Source organism: Galleria mellonella, unplaced genomic scaffold (genome assembly GCF_026898425.1).
Source record: "Galleria mellonella isolate WM207_F2 unplaced genomic scaffold, CSIRO_AGI_GalMel_v1 utg310, whole genome shotgun sequence".
In the NCBI taxonomy this organism is placed as follows: Eukaryota; Metazoa; Arthropoda; class Insecta; order Lepidoptera; family Pyralidae; genus Galleria; species Galleria mellonella.
Window position 1 is genome coordinate 1,372,298 of NW_026442071.1, and position 17,043 is coordinate 1,389,340.

The following is a 17,043-nucleotide window of genomic DNA, read 5'->3' on the forward strand; positions in this document are numbered from 1 at the left end:
CTATTGCTTGTGCAGAAGCTTATGTGACAGTTATTTCTCCACATATATATATATATATATTATTGATGATCTGATTTTATCATAAAAGATAAACAGTAGAATGTTTTAACTGACTCAATTATTTTACTTCGGGCTACGTTTGATATACATATTTGGAAGACATTAAGAGATACCTAGTAATTATTCAATTACCTATACCAAATTATTAAATTTGTGTAATAGGAAAATAAAAAAAAATCTAATCTGTTTTCGCATTTAATGAAACACGATAGTCACCTTTTCCCAAAAATATAAAAAATTAAAACAATTCAGGCGATTAACACAGGGAGCAATGGAATTGTGAGGGTCACCGGCGACCAGGCAACGCCTTGTACGTCCTAAAAACGAGACCTTTAATTCGAAATCGATGTTTATATTCATAGCAAATATAAAGATATAAAATGCCATTATACGCCGTATATGAACGGGCAATTTACAAAATAGTACAAATTTAAACCACTTGACCAAGCACCGCTCCGTCTGTCAAACGCCTTATAAATGTATACAAAAATATACGAATTGACATTAGAGATATGTTTTAAATTATTTTTACAAAATTAATTCATATATTGTATATAAAAAATTGTAAAGAATCTTAATATAAATTTAATTATATAAAGTAAAACTTCACAATATCAACATCAATTAAAAGTAAACCAGCCAGCAGGACTTACTCTTAATAATGTAATGTTTACGTCACTTATTATTCAAATAATTATTTAACTAGTAAAGTCTTGATTAGAGATTCAAGTTTCCTTGTATCAGCGGCGAATTTCCTTATGCCCTCAGAAAGCTTATCAGTGGCCATCTGGTCTTCATTAAGGTGCCAGCGGAACTGAGCTTCACTTAGTGATATTTTCTCAATATCACTTTCCGCAGCGGTTTTCGGGTCAAGAACCTAAAATAAAATTATTTTAAAGAATTGAAGGAACAATATGTCACATTTCCACAGCAAAACAATGAACTTATTTAGGACATTTTGTTCAAGATGGTACAAATCACATAATGGAACATAAGGTATAGATAAAATTTTATGACAAAATCATGTTATCAGTGTTATTAAGTAAATTGTACTATTTTTACGTTTTCGGAAGCAAAGGACCAAAATGATTTAAACTCAAAAATGGCTTTGTGACTATTTCATACTCACTATATAAATAGTACACTGTTAACTGGTTTATTGATCAAAATACGATAATATATTTATTATTAACCAAAAAAAAAAAAAATATATAAATATATCTTTAAATTGTTATATTAGATGTAACATGAAAATATATTTTTTACACTTCATGTCTTATGTTGCGTATAAATAAAAACTTACCCTTTTGAGTGTTTGGTTACTATTAGCCAATTCCTGCAAAAGCTTGGGGCTGATTGTGAGAAGATCGCATCCCGCCAGCTCCCTGATCTCACCAGTATTACGGAACGACGCCCCCATAACTTGTGTTTTATAAGCAAACTTCTTATAATAATTGTAAACACGGGTTACTGATAAAACGCCTGGGTCTTCTTTACCTTCGTAAGTCTTTTTCGTATGTTCTACATACCTACAAAAATCAGTATTTAATTAATATATACGGCACATTGGTTGACTTTAAATAATTGCAAGTTACAAGAAAGATATATAGAGTGAATGTGAATCTATTTAATTTCACCATGTAGATGTAATGCATACATTGTTTTACTTCAATCTTAAGCAATTACCAATAAAGGAAAAATTCTCAATTCGTTTGCATTTTTTTTGTGTATATTATATATTGCATATTATGTTTGCTAATTCTAAAATTATTTTTATAAAACTTTTGCATTTGACAAGGTTTAGGTAGTATATGTGTTAGTTTCATATTAACATGATGATATATCGTTTTTTTATATATTGCTGACGGCCCGCACTTACTGAAAGTGGTAATCGCCACTTATAGACATGAACAGTACATTACAAAATACACTAAGATGTCCTTCGTACCCCTCATACGTAGCTATTCCTGAGGACTACAATGTTATACCTCCGTACCCTGTTATTTCACTGCCAAATCGCACCCTTCAAACTTAAACCACAACCATGCAAGCTAACTGCTTCACGATAGCAGCACGGATAAGCAGAGGTACCTAAGCAGTTTATTTTTGTACCGTAACTTTTCTCCCTCTTTTGACGTTCTAAATTCAAATATTTTATAATTTCTCTATGAAATATGTTATCATTCATAGGTATATACTATTACTTTTAATTTTGACCAAATTGGAAGTCATGGATTTTTAGCAACGGAAAAATACTTGTTGTTTCTGTTAACAGTATGACTCACAATTGTTATTGTACAACAATCTACCTGTTGTGACACAATGGAATCATTTTTCATAACTACACTAATACTTTATATTTAATTATCAACTTAATTTACCAGAGGGAGACTTTGTACAAAAGTCGTTTGCTTGGGTACCTCTGTCCCATTCGTGTTTCAACCATGAAGCAGTTGTGTTTGCATGACTGTGTTTCGGTTTGAAGGGTGGGATATGGCGTGAATTTACAGGGTACAGAGGAATAACACCTGAGTCCTCAGGAATGTACTGCTCATGTCTATAAGCGACGATTACCACTTTCCAACATGTGGGCCGTCAGCTTGTTTGCCATTTTTATATATATACTAGCTGACCCCGTAAACGTTGTTTTACCACTTATTGCGAAATATAAAAATCACGATTAAAATACAGAGGTTGATCGTAAAACGATGAAAATTTAAAGTTGTATGTATTTTTCAATGCTCAGGAATGGCAACGCATGGGGGGTATCATGGGCGAATCAGTATACTGTGTTGTATCCATGGTACTGTTATATGCGACATCTATAGGCCTATAGGCGACGGTTACCACTTTCCATCAGGTGGGCCGTCAGCTTGTTTGCCATTCTAAGTCGTATTAAAAAAAAAATTAGTAGTCGAATTTCATAGATGCGAAATAAATCAATTTAGTACTTATGTAGGCTCCCTTTAATTGAATATTATGTGTGTAATTTTAGCATCATAAAAATGATGAAAAATAGATAAAAAATGTCTATGTTTTGAAATATAACATTGTCCTGTTATTACACACTCATTTGTATTGTCATTATATTTAGCATACTCTAATTTTTACTCTAAATTTATAACATAATATTCAACTATACTTACCAATCCAGAATACGTCCAACAAATGGAGAAATAAGTGTCACATTAGCTTCTGCACAAGCAATAGCTTGATATAATGAAAAGAGTAATGTCAAATTACAATGTATACTATGATTCTTCTCCAATTCCCTGTAAAATTAATACAATCATTAGAAAAAGTTATCATAAATAATATTAATGATATTATTGATGATATTATATTAGCAGTTTGTCACGGCTTTGCCCACATAAATCAGTAGGTATATAAAATACTCATGTTAAGTCAGAATATAAGCTACCCGTGAAACAAATTTCATTTAACTATTCAAGCGTAATCGAGTTATAAATATACAAACATCCAAACATCTTTACAAAATTTCATTTATAATATTAGTAGGATTTACATATATAAAAAAGTTTAAAAGAACAAGATGACATCGTGACAAAACGGATAAGAAATTCAAATTACATTTAAATTTTACATTTGGATTGTATTAGAGGCGACCAAGTCACGCTTTAAATTTTTCAATCACTTAACTATTATTTAAACATGATTAATATTTTAATAATATTTCTATATTCGTTTACAATTATATAGTACATTACCAAGTGTCTAATAATATATATATATATATATATATATATATATATATATATATATATATATATATATATATATATATATATATATATATATATATATATATATATTAAAGAATATATTTAAAGTTTTATGATTTCTATATTCATTCGTGTTTCAACCGTGAAGCAGTTGTGTTTGCACGGCTGTGTTTCGATTGGAAGGGTGGGATATGGCGTGAATTTACTGGGTACAGAGGAATAACACCTGAGTCCTCAGGAATGGTACTGCTCATGTCTATAAGCGACGATTACCACTTTCCAACATGTGGGCCATTTTTATATATATACTAGCTGACCCCGTAAACGTTGTTTTACCACTTATTGCGAAATATAAAAATCACGATTAAAATACAGGGGTTGATCGTAAAACGATGAAAATTTAAAGTTGTATATATTTTTCAATGCTAAATCATAATAAAATAAAAATAAAAAAAATTGTCAAAAAATAAAAAAAAAATTTAGGGGTGGGTCACTCTTATCATTGAGGGGTATTAAAAAAAGATGTTGGCCGATTCTCAGGCCTACCCAATATGCACTCAAAATTTCATGAAAATCGGTAAAGCCGTTATATATATATATATATATATTAATATTTGGTATTATGGATGACACAGTATACTCTGTTATGTTCATGGTACTGTCACAGTATGTCTATAGGCAATGGTTACCATTTTTTATCCGGGGACCATCAGCTTGTTTGTCATTATAAACTGCATAAAAAGAAGTTTAGACATGTATGTCAATAGAGACAAACAATAACCTTACATTTCTTACATTAGACAGGTACCTAGAGAAATTGAAGATTCAATTTAAAAAATACATTACAATTATATCTATTTTCTGTATGCTATATGTACCTCAATAATAAAAATATTCCAAGAAAATTGAAGTTATTTCCCTTTTAAATTGAGACATTAAATCTATAGGTAAGGAAAATGCTTTATAAGTACATATCTGGATTAACGAGAAGTGAACTGGTCACCATTTCATTAATATGGAATTTTAATTGAAATCTAGTTTGAATCTAATTAGTGTCTTGGTATAATGTTATGCATGTCTTATAATACACTAACAAGATAGATTAGCTCATTATTAAATATATTAAAGTGCTATATAACCATATAATTTAAACTATAATATTAAAACTTATTTCTAGGATAGAGAACCTCATAGGTTCAAATATCAAAATAACAAGGAATAATTTGTATATATATATATATATACTTATATTTGCTGTTTCTATATATTATTATACCTACCTAAAAATACTTTGTTTAGATGGTAATCGAAAAATAGGTAGATTAGGGTATTTATGCATGAAGGGTGTTATGGGGACAAATTATACTCTGTTATATCCATAATACCATTCATGTCTATAGACGATGGTTACCACTCTAAGTTTCATAAAAAAATTAAGATTGTAATTTCAGTAATTGGTGAATTTGCAGCATTAGTTATACTAGGAGACCATTTTATATATATTTTATCTTATTACACTTCCATATATGAACAACAAATATTAAAATATTCTTACTTAGCTGCTTGTATGCCTTCCCATGTAGAAGCCAATTTGATCAAAATCCTATCTTTCTTGATACCAAATTCTGCAAACATGCTAATCAGCTTAATGGCTTTAGCAATACTAGCATCCTTGTCAAATGACAATCTGAAACCAAAAATTTTTCAATAAAGATTTTATAAATATATATCCTACCATAAAACCCCCAGACAAATAATCATTTTAAGAAATCTAATATTGTATAATTTTTTATGTATTTATACATATCATACATATTAATATATTATTTAATATCTTTAATACTTTATAATCAATAACTTGTTCATAATCAAATTCTCCAAATCAACATATTGTACATGTTATACACAAAAGTTTTGTAAGTACACATTATATTTTAATGTAGTAATTACTGGTTTAACTTACATGTCGACCAATTTAGTCTAGAAAACTCGACTAGTTTTGGGACCATCTAGAACCCTTTCTCCTAAGCAGCTGGAACACAAGTGCGGCCTGACTGCTGCCTCGGCCCGCTGTGCACAAGCCTTGTTCAAAAGTTTTTTTATATGAATGACTGAACTGACTGTTGGTAATCCGTCATGTGCATACAGTATTTCTCTACCTTTCATTCATAGTCAATGTTGAAGATATTGACTTGACACTGTGAGCACTATGTACGCCTAAGTGTGTTCAGTCAGGCTTACGTTCGCAACTAAGGGTCCTGGATGGTCCTCATATATATATATATATATATACATATATATATATATATACATATATATATACATATATATATACATATGTATACACACACATATATATATATATATATATATATATATATATATATATATACTACTTACTACTAATTATATTCCATGCACTATGTAACAGTATGTAATAATAACTACATACCTTGCATCAACTTCAACAGAAACTCGTCCTGGAATGATTTTAAGAATTTCACAACCAAATAATACACTCAGCATATCAAGTGTCTCCACTACCTGTTCATCAATGGTGCTGCAATAAAACAAACAATAAAACTTTAAGTAAAAGTATACTCATGCACCTATACATTGAATATAAAGTATATTATTTAGAAAGTAATTTGGTAACTATTTCACATATGTAGTGTATGTACATACACCATATTATTATGAATTATTACATTAGCAGTTTGATTTAAAACAAACATTGCAATTGAAGTGGTAAGAACCTACATTCCATGGCAATGTGATAATTGTAGGTGCGATTTCTAAACAATACATTTTGTATTTATGCACATATTGTAAAATAGATATATTTTTCTCTATAATTATAGCCATCTATATTTATACTTCTACTCATCTTCAACTAATATATTTAAATATACACATTACATGCAACCAAAATAAATTATTACTTCTCAGCTTCTCCATTATTCTTATTTAAGTCTTTATTACACCATAAACAAAATATACAATGACAATTGAACAATTCAAGTGAAATACAGTAACATAAATACAGATTGAAATATACACATAAAGGTACAAGAGGCGGTCTTATTGCTAGGGCAATTTCTTACAGACAACCTTTGATTTACTGCTGTTACTTTCAATTTATTTTGTATGTATTTATTCTTTATGTATTCTGCTATGTCTATATGATTAATGTCTATAGGTTACCACTTTCATTTATTTGCTATTGTGTTATTAGAAGAATAAATTATAAAAAATATAATATTTTTTTTATCTATTATTGCCAACCTCATGAAGCCATACAAATTAAGGTTTATTAAATAATAATATTTAATTAATCTTAATTTCAAAGTTTAAAATAAAATAAAAATTTTAAATATATAATATTACATTTAATATTATTATAAATCTTAAATAAATTTAAGCAGACTACTCTTTTAAAATTTTGGCCAGTATCCTTAGGGATGGTTTCTATATATCTTCCTCATAATAGATAAAAATTATTTCTAAATAAATAGTTACTACCTGCCAGTATCCTTTCCATATTTGATAGCTTTGTCAAGTATATGTTGGTACTGTTCCATAGCAGCAGCCGATAGTATTAAACTTGGATTTGTGGTGGCATCTGTAGGTCTGTAAGCTTTCATAGCTGAAATATGAACAGGTTTTAGGTTATTTTTGGTTAGACGATATTCTTAGTTTTTAGTCATGTTTAAGTAAATAATGGCACACCTTAATAAGTAATTCATTAATCATTTGTGGATTATTAAATCAGTATGAAATATGTAATCCAAATTTTTTTTAATTTATAAATATTTACATTAAAATCTAACCTTCAAAATCTCCTGTATCGGCAACCACAGTACAATATTGTTTCAACTGGTCCAGTTCACTCATTTTCGTGCGTTTAGCTTGGGGTTCTGCACTCATACTGAACAACGTTTAATGCTGCCTCAAGAATGCCTGTGAATTAAATGTAATTAAAACCAGTAGAGCATGAATACATAGGCTAAATATGTAACGAAATCACATCTATCGATGTTTAAACTATTTGAAGGTGACCTTAATGTATTTTTCCTGTCTGTAGGTTAAATAACCTAAAAAGGTACAACGTGCCTAGCAAGAAATAAACAACAGGAGGCTTACCATCAGCTTATAAGAAACCATCTTTATACAGGGCAGTTCAAAAGTAGACCTTAAACACTATTGTTTAAATTCATACTATGACGCCTTTAAAGGTGAACTATTTAAAAATTGTTTTCCACCGGGTGAATAGCTTAAATTGTCTCTGGTCGTCTGGCCTAATATTACTTTACCGCGAACATTCAAACACTTAAATAATTATTACCAAATTTTCATGAATATTGAACAAGAAATTTCATGATAATTACCAATTTTTATATAATAAATATTATGAATTCTTGTTAACTCGATATAAAAACCCAGTGTTTTTATAGTTTAAATCATTACAAGTTAATAAACAATATTAAGAATTTGAAACCGTCGTCACTCAAGTGGCAAAAAAAGTTTTAAATTTCAAGTGTTTTAAAATAAAGTTGGATAAATCCAAACTTGCTAAAGTGTTTAAATGTGAACAATGGATTGAGGAGTAGCACTTTACTTTCAGTATTTGGCTATCCTTTGTGCATAAAGGTCTTCAAAACTATAATGTTGTGAGTAACTATTTATTGTTAGTTTAATAAAAATCTTTGTATATTAGCAGCCACGTGTGTTATATTATAGGTCTATTTATATTTTTGTGTTTATTATTATATGAATTGCAGTGAAACACAACAAAGCAGACGGCGCGTCACATATACCCAACTGCAAAATTTATGGGAATTTCTTAAAGATCATAGGGAAATTGCAGTTGGGTACAACAAGTCTGCTCAAGCCCGAGAACACTCGAAACAGATGTGGTTAAGAGTTGCATCTGTATTGAATTCTGTAGGTGAAGGCGCTGTTAAGTCTGGCCCCGAATGGTCTAAGGTATGTTCCAATAAGGTTTATTCTCTTAAACATCTTTTTATACCTATTTTTCTTTTTTATAAAATTTTTTTCTTCTAGTATTGGGTGGACCTCAAAGCTAAAATAAAAAGAAAAAACCGCCTGAGGAGAGATGCCTCGAGTCAGACAGGAGGAGGTCCATCAATTTATGAAGAATTGTCAGAAATGGATATAAAGTTCCTGTCCATTTTAGGAGCTGACTATGGTTCTGGATTACCTGGTGTACAAGTGCAACCAATTCTGATAGAAGTAAGTATTCTATGTATTTTATTTCAGGTACCTATATCCTTATTTGTTTGATATAATGTTAAGTACTGAAAACAAAATATATCTCTCAAATGTACCCATGCAAACACGTAGAAGTTTAATATATTATTTTATAGTTATGTCACTTTATTGAGAAAATATTCATTTATGTTTCATAGGAACCGCAACCTGCTGCTTACAATCCTTCCCAACACAGCACCAGTGAAGGAAGAAGTGAGGAGGCAGTTTGGTTAAATGTTGACTTAGAAGGAAATGTATGTATTTAATGATAAGTATATTATGCACTTAAATATTTGTAAATGCTTAATTACTATTATGAAATAATAATAATTCAAACATAAAAGTTATAATTCTTTGTGCAAAGGCCTCCTAATATAAAATTATTTTTTTATTTAGAGTGATCTTACTACTGCAGTATCGGGACCTAGTGATACTGGTACAAATACCGATAGTGGTACAACCCAGATCATAGAAGTACCATCGATATCATCAGCCCATATTATGGTGACAGAAAGAATAGAATCACCAAGACCATCAACATCATCCATTGATATGCAGAGCAATGTCCCATCGGGCATTACTCAATTTGTTGAAGGAAGGGAAGTACCAAGAAGGAGGCGTCGATTGCGACGACGTCACGTGTCCATTGCAGAGGCAAGGGAGCAGTTGGTGGCAATTTCCAGGTCACGAGCAGAAGCAGAGTTAGCCAACAGTCGTTCTATAGAACAGGCTGTTGGTATACTCAAAGAAATGTTGGATGTAATGAAAAGGATATGCTCAAGGTCAGTAATAAGAATAGAATGGTATATTTTTTTTTCAAGTAAATTAATTAAGTATTTTGAATAATAACTTTATAATTTATATCTTATAATTTAGAAAACAATTTTAGCTGAGAAATATAGGCAAAAAACTTAGATGTTAATCTTTTCAAACAAAAATAGAATACAATAGAAATAATCTTCATTCATTTATTTAAACAATAATTTCAAACTAAGTAAACTAAAAACAAATGGTTAAACAGATTCTACTTAAGTAATTATTATAATAAACAAATTAATTAATTGTTAATTTAGCAAATAAAGATTATTATTATTATTATTATTATTATAATATGTAATAGAAAAAGAGATAATTCAGTTTTGTTGAAAACATAATAGTGTACAGTTGTAAAGATTTTGTATCTATGAATATGAATATGGTGTGAAATAATATGTACTACATATGTATGTATATAACAATGATTGGTATTCCCATATATATTTCAACACTGCATACATTTTTAACTTCCTAAAGCTACCGTTATTTATCAACATTACTAAATTTATCTACTAAACCAAAATAATTTGTTTTCAGTGTATCTGATGAAGTGCCCAGAGACGGGCAACGAGATCCCGGCGTGTAGCAATACCAACTTGCAATTCACGGTTTTGTCGTCCTACTGGGTCTTCATAAGGTACTACAGGTGGTTGCATTAAGGCCTCTTGTTGGTTCTCCTCTGCAGACAGATCAGGTATTGATAAACTGGCTGCATTACAAATATTGTGCAAAATTATACACGCATTTGTAATATAGCCAGCTATTTGAGGTTGATAATGCAACACTCTGTGAACTAATAGACAACGAAAGCGAGCTTTTAAAACACCTATTGTTCTCTCAATAGTATTTCTCGCTTTCACATGTAGCTTAGTGTAATGAGCTTCTGGTGATTCTGGTGCTGCCTCCAAAATTGGCGTCATCATAGTTTTTCTTAATGGATAACCGGAATCCCCTGTAATAAAGACCATTACTTATTGTAAAATCAATTATTATTATATAAACATTTAAATACAATTATGATTTTATATAAAATTAGTGATCTAGTCTGATTTCGCATGGGTAGATAGAATTTTTAAAAATTATATATAGCCTATGTTATTTATTGACAATTTGTTTCTCTATAGCAGAAAGAATTTTTTAAACTCGGTTGAGTAGATTTTAAATTAATCCATTATAAACAACCAAATCTTTCTTCTTTATGTTATTAGTATACACATAAATAATTACTGTATTTCTTTAATATTACCTAAAAGCCATATTGCCTCTGATGCACTCAAATTTTCTAAATGAGATCTAAGGGGGTGGTTATTCCAGATAAAAGAATCGTGGTTGGCACCAGGATGACTTGCATCAACACTGATTATATCCATATCAGCATTACAAATCTGAAAAAGATTAACTTTTTTATTATTATTTATTGCTAATAATTTTATATTCGAAAAGTTTCCTAATTTATTATAATAAAGTATAAAAATGAGAGATCAATACCTCTTTTACTGTACATGTTACAACAATAGTGTAGTATGATTTACTGTTTAATTATTGTAGATATGAAACTATTATATTTCTTATGTATGTCACCATTTTCTAATAAAAAATAAAACAAATATAGCCAGAATAAGTGCTTTGTTGTACAAACTATTTTATATATTTATATTGTAATTATAAATCATTTTTCTTAAATCTTCATGTATAGACATTGTCAAGTTACAATTTTATTATGTTAGTAAGATTATAATTAAAATGTAATGGGCTAAGTCCACCATTTTATATTAAATCTTTTAATGTGCCTAATTTAAATTATGCACAATAAAGATTTTACCATACAATACAATACAATGTAAATTCTGTATCTTTTATTTCAATATAGCTCATACTATATTATAATATGTTTTATTTTTTAATTAAAATAAAAAAAAGAAGCTGCAGTTATTTCTAACTAGCTACATTATGCATATAATTTATGAATCTTTTGTTTAATTTATAGTGGCAAATCCTACCACCATGAAAAATATCCTATGTTGATCTTATATATGGTCTATCAGAGTAGTAAATTTAATTTACTGAGTAATAAACATTTAAACATCTTTATCAGGGTTTACTAAGTTGTGTTTTTTTTGATGGGCGAAAATGGAATGGTAACCTCGCCTGCGCTAGCGAGATACGCTGGCGGAGCACCAGTGAAGGGTGATAGATGAGAATGAAAACAGGTCAGTTAGCCCATCATGATGAATTCATCAGGAATTAACCATGATAGTTTCTAGGGAGAACCACGAGGAGGTCGACATTCAGTCTCCATTACTAACAATCCCTTTCCCCCCACTAAGTCGTGTTAGGTAACATAGGTAATTTGGCTGCAATGGAGTCTACTTAATATTTTAAAATATGTAAATCATAATTAAATTTTACATTACCAATTGAACATTTAGGGAATGATAATTTTTTCTGCAATAATACCTTTCTTCATGTTCATTGGGTCTTACTATTGCAATATGGGAACAATCAATGCATCCAATCACACCAGGAATACCAAATTTTTCATAAAATCTGAAAGGTAAATAAGGAAAGAAAATAAAGGGCATTCTGTGTAAGTTGTCTGCAGTATTCATGATCTCTTGTAACAGAAAGTGTTCTTGTGTGGCTTAAAAATATAAAAAATACCTTAACTTATTTGTATTACGTTCTGCAGTATTTTGGGGAAATTTAATGTATTTATTTCTGATTTCCAAATTATTTAAAGCAGCTGTAACCTCTGATAATACAGAAGAGACAGTCTGCTGCGCAATACTTTGAGCTTTACCAGTGGGTTTCTGATAAGACCCATGTGCATATAAATACACTGCTGTTAACACCTGAAAACAAAACAGTTAATTTATTAATGATCTAGACTAGAGAAAAGGAGAACCAGTAGAAAACAATATATATAATAAATCACAACTACCTTTGTTTCAATGCTTAAATCATTGGATCGTTTAGGTCGAGTCTTTAAAATAGGCTCCAACTCCTCACACAGATCTCTAACCAAATCTGGTGATAATCTAATAAAAGAAAGTTGTAAATAAATAGGTATTAAATAAAACCTGTCTCTAAGATTTGTAATTGTGTGATCTTTTCTTATGATTGTTTGTGTTTATAATAAGTTTAATAATGAATTTTTTTAGAAAAAACAACTAAGGGTTTTTATCTATATAAGACTATCCATTAACTAAAACGACTATTATAAGTAGAATATGATATAAATGTATAATATAAATAACAGTAAAGTATCTACCTATATTCATTTATAAACTCTCTATCCTCCAATTCGAAAGGGTCATTAATTTGCCTTAACCGACGACGCTTATTTTTTCTCTCCATTCGGTATTCACTCTCTAAGTATTCAAACAATTCGTACTCGTCGCACATCTACAAAAAATTTTAACTTGGATTATGATGCAACTAAAATAGAAATAGATAAGAGTTTTTTTGTGTAAAAATATGAACCTTAAAACCACTTGAAATTTATAAATTCTGGCTTAATTCGTAAAATGAAGGGTCACTTGAACTCTGAATGTCTCCCACAGAGCAAGTAATAAATTAAATCCTTACAAAACCACTACAAATATCAAAACAATTTATAAAAAGTTACTCAAGAACTAACTTTTTCAACATTGCTTTATTTGACATTAGAGATGCGTAAGAAACGTTTTGTTGCTGTCAAAGTTGGCGTCATGGTACGAATTGTTCATATAAAAAAAAGGTGAACGGTTTAGAAATACTAGTCTAAATAGTCTTGTAGCAGGCCTGCTATAACGCGGTCATAGTACGTTTTAGCAGGACAGTTGAATTTAAGGCCTGCTAAAAAAGCTCATAGTAAGCCCCCAGTATTGCTTATTTATATTATTATATTATGAATACCTAATCGCAATCAGTCGGTATATTATAGTCTGTGGTGCGAAATATTCTGAATACTCAATCCAATTAACACTAGCAGATTCAGATTGTCAATGACAGTTATTAGAATCACATATAATTAAATTGTAAGTTAGAGAATAATAAAAGCATAATCCTAATCCTTATAATAAAAAAAAAACTTTAGGTATTAAAAATATGTAAAATACAAAAAATGGTAAGGTAAACAATTAAAAAGGTCAATGTTGTCGATACCTAAAAACTGTTACATACAAGCATAGCTAATATCGCTATTAGTCCGATATCTATATTACGGGTCCGTCTGAACATTTTTTTTTAATAGGTGATTAACCCGCCTGCTCCATCAATATTCACTAGCGGGGTATCAGTAAAGAATGATAATTGAAAATGAAACAGGTCAGTTAGCTTATCATTCCAAATTCATCAATAAATCAATCTGATGGTTTCCAGAGGAAACCACGAGGAAGTCAACCTGATAGGCTATGTTGTCAGTAATAGGGTTGCTAATCCCCATTACTAACAACCCCCCCCCCCCCCTTCCCTCTAGTCTAAACATTGAATTGGCGAAAAAAGTGATCACCCATTTCGATATGTATTGCAATATACTAAATCTCTATTTGTATAGCGATTAATAACTTAACAATTCGATTGGGGCTATTACTAATTTAAAATGGGAACATTATAACTATAAGATTATAACATAATCTCTAAAAAGCATATATTCTAAATTGCATGTTATAAGTAAGTACCTCACCTAATCCTAATAATAAATCTTTAACTGTCTTAAAAATTCATGAAAATAAATCGATTGCTAATCAAGTGATTAAGATTTATTGCCATCAGATAATTTATTACAGAACTGACAGACAAGACTACTCTTAGTGTACTTAGATCTTCTGCAGTCTTGCTTAATTTCTATACTAGATTTTAATGTACGGATTTGGTTAGGAAACATCATATCAATGTTTAGTTAAATGATGAAATCACAATACTGCCAATTTAACTAACAACAATACTGTCAAATGAGGTGCAAATAGCTGCCATCTAGACTATTTGTGGAACAATTTTAGCTTTGTATTTCATATATCTTTTTAATTTGATGTGGGAATTACGACTATATAATTAATATTGACTCTATTGCGAGATGTACTATAGAAATAGATCAAATACTATATATAATATAGAAAACTTGTAATTACTATCAATAATATTACGAAATTGAGATCTCTATATAATATTGTATAAAATAATAAACGCATTTAAGAATGTTAACTTTTATTTTACTTTGCTAAAAAAATGTTCATCGGAACATGCAATTTGACATAAAATTTATATTTTTTTTTATCACATAATTCACATTTCTACTATCAAACTATAATTTAATTATAACTCTATTCGTTTCCATTTCGAACATAAAGCTGGCTAACATAAAAAGAAAAGAAGGATCTTTTGTGTAGATTGGTTCGATATTCCTGAACAAGTCGTTTTATGTGACTTGTAAAAAGTGCGCTCCTTTTTCCTGTCATTATCACTCTTTAAAAAAATTTGTGGTAATGAAATAGTATCCGTCGCCTGCGCTATCGGTATACGCTGGCGGGGCACCAGAGATAGATGATAGGTGACGAGGAAAGCAGGTCAGTTAGAGGAATTCCACAAGAATTAACCACGATGGTTTCCAGAGGGAATTGCGTGGTCAATCTGATAGTGTATTGCTAGCAATGGGACTGGTAATCTGCATTACTAACAATCCCTCCCCCCCCCTCCGCACCTCGGCCTTAGGCCGACTTAATCCATCGTACTTCGACCCCCGTCAAGAACCAATGTTGGTTGGTCGTGACGAGTGGAGAAGTGGGGTCGGTGAGATGAACTCAGGCATGAACCTGATCGTGCGCAAACGGTGTGTCGGGGTCTTCGTCTCCGCGATGTGCGATATGTAGGTGACGACGCGAGAGACGAAGGGTCCGCGGCAGGGAAGAAGGTGGGGAGGTACATTGGCCAATGTAATTGGATCGTCGGAGTCCAAGAGTGCATGATTCGAGTGACGACGTCGAAAAGTGGGAAACGTAAATTCAACCGACGTTCGACGTTTGGACATAGATTAAGGATTATACTACGATAATGAATTTTTTTTCAAATCCTTATTTCTTAGGCTCTGAAACATTAGAGGTGAAAAAAAACTAAAGAAAGAATTGATTAAAAAAGGTTATGAAATTAAGAGTTTCTCAAATAAAATTTTTAAAATTGCTTTTTCCAACTTTATAAAATGTTACTATATGTATAATTATGTTATTAAACAAGTGATAAAATTATTTAGTGTAGTGTATTTTAACAATATATTTATTTTATACACTGTTTCTTTGATAAAAAGACACACCAAATTTGTTTATATATATTTAATGGGTTATATATGATTAAAAAGTAAGAGTACTTACTTACGTAATTAAATTTTCTTTACAAAAGTAACAATCCTTTTTAGTTTTTCTATTGTTCCCTCTCTCGTTTTTACTCATCTCGGCGTGTATAAAAAATGAACACATTTTGCAAGACTAAGGAAAACGAGCGACTTATTTAATAATAAACAGCCAAATTTTAAACATTATGAACCCAAATTGTATGTCATATTATCAAATCTTACTAAGGTATATAAAAAAAAAAAAGAAAAACAAAGTCATTAAAAGTTCCTATTCACCCCGCTTGTGGTATACTTGACATCTGTACATAAACAATCTATAGAAATGTCAATATTGTCATTATCAATCTATTGTCAATGCCATAGATAGACCTATACTACTCTAGATATATGTCAATGCCATCCACTGTCAGTAATAATTTCTCAGAAATTTAATCGAATGTTATGATTCGATTTATTTGGTTTAATCAATTTCTACTGTTTACTGGACAAATTGCTAATATTTTTTCTATAATCTCTATTATCACTATCTACAAATAAAATTAATATTTTGTTAATGATACTATTACAATTTCACAATATTAAAATTAAATTATGGCTATTAATTACTATAAACCCTAGCTATTTATTTTATTATATTATTTATTTTTAAATACCTTATTATATAAATATCTTATAATTTTTTATTCTGTAAGAATTTTACAATCATATCCATAGACCCAATAATAAAAGGAAGAATATCGATAAGGCGTCTTTTCGTGAACAGTATTTATATATTTTATGTATTTGTGTAGGCGTTTATATCCATGTATGTATATGTGTATATGTATA

At 30.0% G+C, this 17,043-nt stretch overlaps 3 protein-coding genes across 8 annotated transcripts; 1 reads left to right on the plus strand and 2 right to left on the minus strand.

The window, feature by feature from the left end:
- Positions 1 to 239: 239 nt before the first annotated feature.
- LOC113523552 (probable transaldolase) lies at positions 240 to 16,406 on the minus strand. Of its 5 annotated transcripts, none has more exons than XM_031907570.2 (8): positions 16,239 to 16,406; positions 7,634 to 7,763; positions 7,326 to 7,449; positions 6,256 to 6,363; positions 5,359 to 5,490; positions 3,207 to 3,332; positions 1,364 to 1,589; positions 240 to 937 (listed from the first exon to the last, which is right to left on the minus strand). In XM_031907570.2, the coding sequence occupies exons 2-8, from the start codon at positions 7,728 to 7,730 to the stop codon at positions 755 to 757; spliced, it is 996 nt and encodes a 331-aa protein (XP_031763430.1). In that variant the 5' UTR covers positions 7,731 to 7,763; positions 16,239 to 16,406; the 3' UTR covers positions 240 to 754. The 5 variants fall into 5 exon arrangements, with proteins under 5 accessions (XP_031763430.1, XP_031763429.1, XP_026765344.1 ...); XM_031907569.2 differs by having other exon boundaries at positions 16,235 to 16,406; XM_026909543.3 differs by lacking the exon at positions 16,239 to 16,406 and adding an exon at positions 13,788 to 13,932.
- On the plus strand, positions 8,460 to 9,963 carry LOC128200898 (uncharacterized). The gene is made up of 5 exons (XM_052895760.1): positions 8,460 to 8,789; positions 8,868 to 9,056; positions 9,233 to 9,328; positions 9,471 to 9,856; positions 9,951 to 9,963. Exons 1-5 carry the CDS (start codon positions 8,574 to 8,576, stop codon positions 9,961 to 9,963), a joined length of 900 nt encoding a protein of 299 aa, XP_052751720.1. The 5' UTR covers positions 8,460 to 8,573.
- LOC128199960 (putative nuclease HARBI1) lies at positions 10,187 to 13,559 on the minus strand. 2 transcript variants are annotated; one of them, XM_052895767.1, is made up of 7 exons: positions 13,374 to 13,559; positions 13,162 to 13,295; positions 12,832 to 12,928; positions 12,552 to 12,742; positions 12,305 to 12,437; positions 11,137 to 11,275; positions 10,187 to 10,842 (listed from the first exon to the last, which is right to left on the minus strand). In XM_052895767.1, exons 2-7 carry the CDS (start codon positions 13,293 to 13,295, stop codon positions 10,424 to 10,426), a joined length of 1,113 nt encoding a protein of 370 aa, XP_052751727.1. In that variant the 5' UTR covers positions 13,374 to 13,559; the 3' UTR covers positions 10,187 to 10,423. The 2 variants fall into 2 exon arrangements, with proteins under 2 accessions (XP_052751727.1, XP_052751728.1); XM_052895768.1 differs by having other exon boundaries at positions 13,531 to 13,551.
- Positions 16,407 to 17,043: the final 637 nt, after the last annotated feature.

Excerpts from the sequence above, each read along its gene's own strand:
- LOC113523552 (XM_031907570.2), bottom strand. The coding sequence starts at position 7,730 with ATGAGTGCAGAACCCCAAGCTAAACGCACGAAAATGAGTGAACTGGAC. Across the intron at positions 6,364-7,325 it reads TATGGAAAGGATACTGGCAG|CACCATTGATGAACAGGTAG; the intron begins GTAGTAACTATT and ends GTTTTATTGCAG. Across the intron at positions 1,590-3,206 it reads GTTGGACGTATTCTGGATTG|GTATGTAGAACATACGAAAA; the intron begins GTAAGTATAGTT and ends TGATTTTTGTAG.
- LOC128199960 (XM_052895767.1), bottom strand. The coding sequence starts at position 13,295 with ATGTGCGACGAGTACGAATTGTTTGAATACTTAGAGAGTGAATACCGA. Across the intron at positions 12,929-13,161 it reads GAGTTTATAAATGAATATAG|ATTATCACCAGATTTGGTTA; the intron begins GTAGATACTTTA and ends TTCTTTTATTAG. Across the intron at positions 12,438-12,551 it reads CGTAATACAAATAAGTTAAG|ATTTTATGAAAAATTTGGTA; the intron begins GTATTTTTTATA and ends TTTACCTTTCAG.
- LOC128200898 (XM_052895760.1), top strand. The coding sequence starts at position 8,574 with ATGAATTGCAGTGAAACACAACAAAGCAGACGGCGCGTCACATATACC. Across the intron at positions 9,057-9,232 it reads TGCAACCAATTCTGATAGAA|GAACCGCAACCTGCTGCTTA; the intron begins GTAAGTATTCTA and ends TATGTTTCATAG. Across the intron at positions 9,329-9,470 it reads ATGTTGACTTAGAAGGAAAT|AGTGATCTTACTACTGCAGT; the intron begins GTATGTATTTAA and ends TTTTTTATTTAG.